This window comes from Orycteropus afer, unplaced genomic scaffold (genome assembly GCF_000298275.1).
Source record: "Orycteropus afer afer isolate SDZICR_OR568_19922 unplaced genomic scaffold, OryAfe1.0 scaffold00214, whole genome shotgun sequence".
Classification (NCBI taxonomy): Eukaryota; Metazoa; Chordata; class Mammalia; order Tubulidentata; family Orycteropodidae; genus Orycteropus; species Orycteropus afer.
In genome coordinates, this window is record NW_006921801.1 from 3,742,188 (window position 1) to 3,748,415 (window position 6,228).

Consider the following 6,228-nt stretch of genomic DNA (forward strand, 5'->3'; position numbering starts at 1 on the left):
AGACTGGCAGTTCAAACCCAACCAGCAGTACCACATATGTAAGGCCTGGCACTCTGCTTCCATTGAGATTACAGCCAAGAAAACTCTATGAAAGTTTTATTCTGAGTCGCCATGAGTACAAATCAACTCAACAGCAATGGGTATTGTTTTTACTATGCAGTAGGAACTGTGTCAGTGCCTGGCATACAACAGTAAATAAGATATGATCACTGGCCTCAAGGGACTTACAGTCTAGTTCAAGATGACCAGAGAAGAAATTGTATTATATTCTTCTCCATAAACCAACCTAGAGTGAGGATACAAACATATGTACATCAATATTCCTTGCTCCAAAAATAAATATACAAGGCACCAAGTCTGGTCACCAGCTGGACAAACTTTCACTACACACAGCTGCCTAATTTGCAAATAAGATGACAAAAGGCAGGCATAGCTAAAATTCTCTCAACATACTTAAGACTGCCCAGCCTTAGAAATCTAAAAACCTGTACTCAAACTTTATTCACTGAGTTTCATAACAGCAGAAGTTAGAGGAGTGACTCTCAAACTTCGCTGAGCATCAGAATCACCTGTGGGGCCTGTTAAGCCAGCTGGGGTGTAGCTTGAGAATTTTCAATTCTAACCAGTTTCCGGTGATGCTGCTGTTGCTGTTGCTGCTGCTGCTGTTACTGGTGGGTACAGTGGGTATACGAGAGGTTGGTGGAAGGGTAACACTTTTAAGAATAACTGTCTAGAGGACAGGGAGTATGGTGGTACAGTGGTTAAGCACTTGGCTGTGAGCCAAAAGGTCAATGGTTTGAACCCACTAGCTGCTCCACAGGAAGATGTGGTCATCAGCTTCTGTGAAGATTTACAGCCTAGGAAACACTATGGGGCAATTCTTCTCTGTCCTACAGGGTCTCTGTGAATTGGAATACACTTGATAGAAGTGGGGTTGGGTCTAGAAGACAAGTGTTCTCAACACTGGCAGCACATTTGAATCACCTGGGGAACTCAACAACAGCAAATACCTGGTTCTAACTTCAGACCAATTATTTAAGAATTTCTCACCAGGAGATTTAATGTGCAGCCAGGCTGAGAACCACTGACCTTCACTATCACTCAGCAGTAGTCTTTAGGGTCCTATTGTTATGTGCCGTTGACTCAGCCCTGACTCATAGCAACCCCTCCTTGGGTTTCCGAGGTGGTATCACTACGGAAGTAGATTGCCCAACCTTCCTTCCAAGGAGTGGCTGCTGGGTTTGAACCACCAGCCTTCTGGTTAGCAGTCAAGTGCCTTAGGCAAAGGAAAACCAAAAAGGGAGGTAGCACCAGAAAAGTTTATGTCTGCCATATGATCCTAGAAACAACAAGGTGATGTTTTAAATATTGTAAATGCAGTATCAACTGTGAAACAAGAAATTCAAAAGGAAAAAAAATACTACTAGAGAGTCATGATAGGGGCTCTGGTGGCACAGTGCTTAAAGCTTTCAGCTGCTAACCAAAAGATGGCAGTTCAAACCCACCAGTTGCTCCTTAGGAGAAACATGAGACAGTCTGCTTCTGTCAAGATTTATATAGCCTTGGAAACTCCACTGTCCTACAGGGTCACTATGAGTCACAATCAACTTGCTGTCAGTGGGTGGAATGAGAGAGTCAGGAAAAGGAGGGAGTTATGGAATATGTGGCTAATTTCCTCCAGGAACAACTACTTCCTTTGCCATGAGACCAGAAGAACTGGATGGTGCTTGGGTACCAGTACTGAACATTCTGATCAAAGATTTCATAGGAGAATCCTGATCTAAACAGGGGAAATGAGGAACAGAATTTCCAATTCTCATACACTCTAGACTTTCTGGAGCCAAGAAGGGTGGATGACTCACTGAAACTACTGCCCTGATATAATCTTTAAATCTTAAACCAAAAATATCCCCTGAAGTCTTCTAAAACCAAACAACAGTCTAGCTTAACTAGTGAAAAAGGTCTGTCTTGAGTATCATGCTCTTTTAAGAACCATCTATATGGGCTCAAATTGACAAGAGCAACTTGAAAGATTAGATAAGAACCTTAGGGAGCAATAGTTTATGGTAATGGGGAGGAACAACTCAGAAAAGCTGGGTAAGGATGGTTGCACAACTTGAAGAATATAATCAATGTCGCTAAATTGTACATGTAGAAACTGCTGAGTTGGTGTATGTTTTGCTGTATATATGCTCAACAATAAGAAAATAAACAAAATGTGAAAGAAAACAATGTTCACATCTTTAAACATACTGGCAAAAGCAAAAAGTAAAACTATTTTTTAAAAAAAGTGAACAAACAAAACAAAACAAAAAAAAAAAACCACCACTGGATATGACTTATGAATCTTAGTCTGTGGAACTTACTGCTAATTAACAGACCACTTAGAAATTCAACCCTCGGAAACCAGTTACCATGAATAGTCTCAGCACATTGATTTTACTCACTGCAAGCATCTTCAGTAAAAGCTCCTGCTGTTCTCTTATTGCTTGATCTTTAGTGCTCTCTTCATATTCGTAATTATTTTTAGCTAAATATTCAAGGTAGTTGTGAAACATTACCGAACGCCAAAACTGTTCCTATAAAATGGGAAAAAACAACTTAGAATCAACTATGACCTCAATACCAGGCAAGTGTTAACTATCTGAACATTTGTTTCAGTTTATGTTCTGAAATTCTGCTTTCCATATCTTATTTTAAAACTCCAATTGCAATGTGATACATGGCTTGATTTTATCTTCTTTCCTTGAAAAATAGGAAAAAAAACAAAAACAAAAAACAGGACATGTCACATTTTAAACAGTTTCCTAGCTATCGGAAGCAAGGCTCAGAGAACTCAGTAAAGTGGTTTTTTAGAAGCTGAAATGGTTCTTGCTTAGATCAACTAACTGGAAGATTTCAAACCTTTGATGACATGAGCTAGGACTAGGGTGAGGAAAGCAAGGTCCCTACGGCACAGAATTGATGAAGGCACTCCCTCTCAGGTGCTGCCATGACTCCTTGGGTTTCTGAGGCAGTTTCTCTACCGAAGTAGATTGTCCAATCTTCCAAGTATTGCACTAGAACAAACCTGCCACAAAAGACCTCTTTCAAGTGTTGAAGGACAGAGATGTCACTCTGAAGACTAAGGTGCACCTAACCCAAGCCACAGTATTTTCAATTGCCTCATATACATGAGAAAGCTGGACAATGAATAAGGAAGACCAAAGAGTTGATGCTTTTGAATTGTGGTGCTGGCAAAGAATACTGAAAGTACCACGGATCTCCAGAAGAGTGAACAAATCTGTCCTGAAAGAAGTGCAGCCAGAATGATCCTTAGAACCAAGAATGGCCAGACTTCGTCTTACCTATTTTGGGCATGTTGTCAGAAAGGACCATTCTCTGGAGAAGGATATCATGCTTGGTATAGTGGAGGGTCAGCAAAAAAGGGGAAGACCCTTAACAAGATGGACTGAAACAGTGGCTACAATGATGGGCTCAAGTATAACAAGGATTGTGAGGCTGGTGCAGGACTGGGCAGTGTTTCATTCTGTTGTACATGGGGTTGCTGTAAGTCGGAGCCAACTGGACAGCACCTAACAAGAAAGTGTTGAAAAGAGATGTCACTTTGAGGACTAAGGTACACCTGACTTAAGTCATGGTATTTTTAGTTGCCTCATCTGTATGTGAAAGCTGGATAGTGAATAAGGAAGACCATGCAAGAATTGATGCATTTAAATTATGGTGTTGGTAAAGAATACTGAATATACCATGGATGTCAGAAGAATGAACAAAGCTTTCTTAGAAGATTTACAGCCTTAATGCTCTTTAGAAGCAAGGATGATGAGACTTCATCTCACATACTTTGGACATGTTATCAAGGAGGGACTTATGCTGGAAAAGGACATCATACCTGGTAGAGGATCAGTGAAAAAAGGAAAACACTCAATGAGATGGATTGACCCAGTGGTTGCAACAATGGGGTCAAAGACAGTAACGACTATGAGAATGGTATAGGACTGGAAAGTGTTTTGTTCTGTTGTACACAAGGTCATGATGAGCCAGCAGACTCAACAGCACCTTAACAACAATAACCATCACTTATGTAATTAAGTGATGAATACTCAACACTGGCCATCACAATAATTTTTAAAAGCAGGCAGTGTATCGTTAAATTCAGAGTGTCAAGGTAAGATGTCCACATACCTCCATTTGTCCTTTCTCTGTTGCAGTCTGACAGTAAGGAAGCTTAAAGGATAATATCACTACAGCAGGCCGTGGAAGCGTAGGAGGAAACCGTGAACCTTTACAAGGAATGCACCTGTCAATACAAAAATAGTCCCTCATAAAAATGTTCTAAAATGTCATAGGAGCTCTGATAGTGTAGTGCCTAAGGCATTTGACTGCTAACCAGAAGGCTGGTGGTTCAAACCCATCAGCCACTCCTCAGAAAGAAGGCTAAAGGGGTGAGGTCGCCACTCAAGGACTAGGGGATTAGAGCCACGCAGTGAAAGAGATCTGTACAGGTGCCAAGTTGAGTGGCTGGGCAGCTGGTGGTAGTTATTCCCCATGATGAGACTAGCAATCAACTCCATGGCAGGATATACCACAAGCAGCTGAGTAGCTGCTTCATGGATGTGGTCTGCTTCCCACATATAAGCAGCAGCTTTGGAATGGTTTCTAGCTTATGGCACGCTTGAACTCTTCATGTAGCCGTCATTGTTCAGCAGCCTGCCATGCTCTGCCAGTCTTGGGACTTTTAACGGATTTGAATTAATAGCCTGCTGAGTGGTTTGGTAATATTGGGACTGTCCCTTTCCACTTGTCAACCTTGGGCTTCTCAGCCTCAGCAGCCAGCAGCTGTCTGAGTGAAGAAAAGCCTCCAGCTTCAGTGGGCCAGAAGCAGGGGGCAGAGCTGAAGCCCAAGGCTGAGGGGCTTTCACCCAGCCCCTAGAGCCTGGCACTTCGAATTCAGACTTAAAGCTTCCAAAATTATAATAGAATAAACTCCTGTTTGTTCAAGCTATCCCATTTGTGGTATATTCTTGTCAGAGCAGCACTAGGTAACCGAAAACATGGTCATCCATATTACACAGGCTTTTAGTCAGGGCTTTCAGTCATGACATCCTTGATGGGAAAATGTAAGCAGAAATTAGACCTTTATTTTATATTTAAAGTTTTTCATAAATATCATCTAGTATTATCAAGTTCTCACTAAATCAGAAAATAAATACAGGTATGCATCGCTCAATGTGTATTTAGGCAACATCTGACCACACATGGGAGCTCTGGTGGTATAGTGCCTAAAGCATTTTGACTGCTAACCAGAGGGCTGGGGGTTCAAACCCACCAGCCACTCCTCAAAAGGAAGACTGGGCAATCTACTTCCATAGCAATACTGCCTCGGAAACCCAAGGAGGGGATGCTATGAGTTGGATCCGACTCGACGGCAGTGAGTTTTAGAGTTTTTTGACCACATATATGACTGTTGACCAGGACACCCAGGTGTCTGACTGCCAGGACACCAGACTTTCCTCTTGAAGTCAGACCTTCACTTCTACTTAGCTGCTATGTGCAGCCTGGAAGCCACCTAATCTGCAGCAATGGAGGCCCAGGCCTAAAACTACCAAGCCTGGTCCCCTTTGGACCCCGTGACTCAGAATGTCTAATCCCCATGTTTTGCCCAGTGTAGAAATATAGGGCACCAATGGAAAGTATGTACCCCAGTCACCTCAGCCCTGCCTTGGCAGTCTCTGGCCCCCTTGGCCAGCACTGCCCCCTCCCTGGGCAAGTTCTCAAGGGTGAACTGGCTTTCCCTGCAGCTGTCTTAGCAGAGAAGGTGGCAAGAGTTGGGCAGGACTAGACAGAGTGTTCATCTAAGGCATCCGCACCTGAGTTGCCTGGGCACCCACCAGGTGGGACATGTCCGAGCACTCACCTGAGGTGTTTCAGTTGAGAGCTGCCTAAGCCATGTGCTACACAGCAACCCCTGGGCCACTGCATCTGGCAGCCTCTTGCCCCGTAGACATAGGTGTTTGTACAATCACATGTCCTATTTTACAGAGTGGATTGCAGACATTAAGCAACACATAACTATACACAGAAATATCTAATATCCACGCATCTTTTTTTTAAATTTTAGTTGGAAAATTTGGCCTTGGTGACAGGAATAATGCTGGAACTTGTATGGTAGAATTTTGCAAGACCAACGACTTGTTCATTGCAAACACCTTTTTTCAACAACACAAA

The 6,228-nt window shown here is 42.7% G+C and overlaps 1 protein-coding gene across 1 annotated transcript in view; it reads right to left on the reverse strand.

Annotated features, from left to right (window-relative positions):
• The window catches only part of WDHD1 (WD repeat and HMG-box DNA binding protein 1), a 127,164-nt gene that overhangs the window by 41,809 nt on the left and 79,127 nt on the right, over positions 1–6,228 (reverse strand). Inside the window, exons 16-17 of the mRNA XM_042781987.1 lie at positions 4,186–4,300; positions 2,448–2,579 (exon numbers count right to left, since the gene is read on the reverse strand). Coding sequence (XP_042637921.1) covers positions 2,448–2,579; positions 4,186–4,300 — 247 coding nt within the window. The remainder of the gene's footprint in view (positions 1–2,447; positions 2,580–4,185; positions 4,301–6,228) is intronic.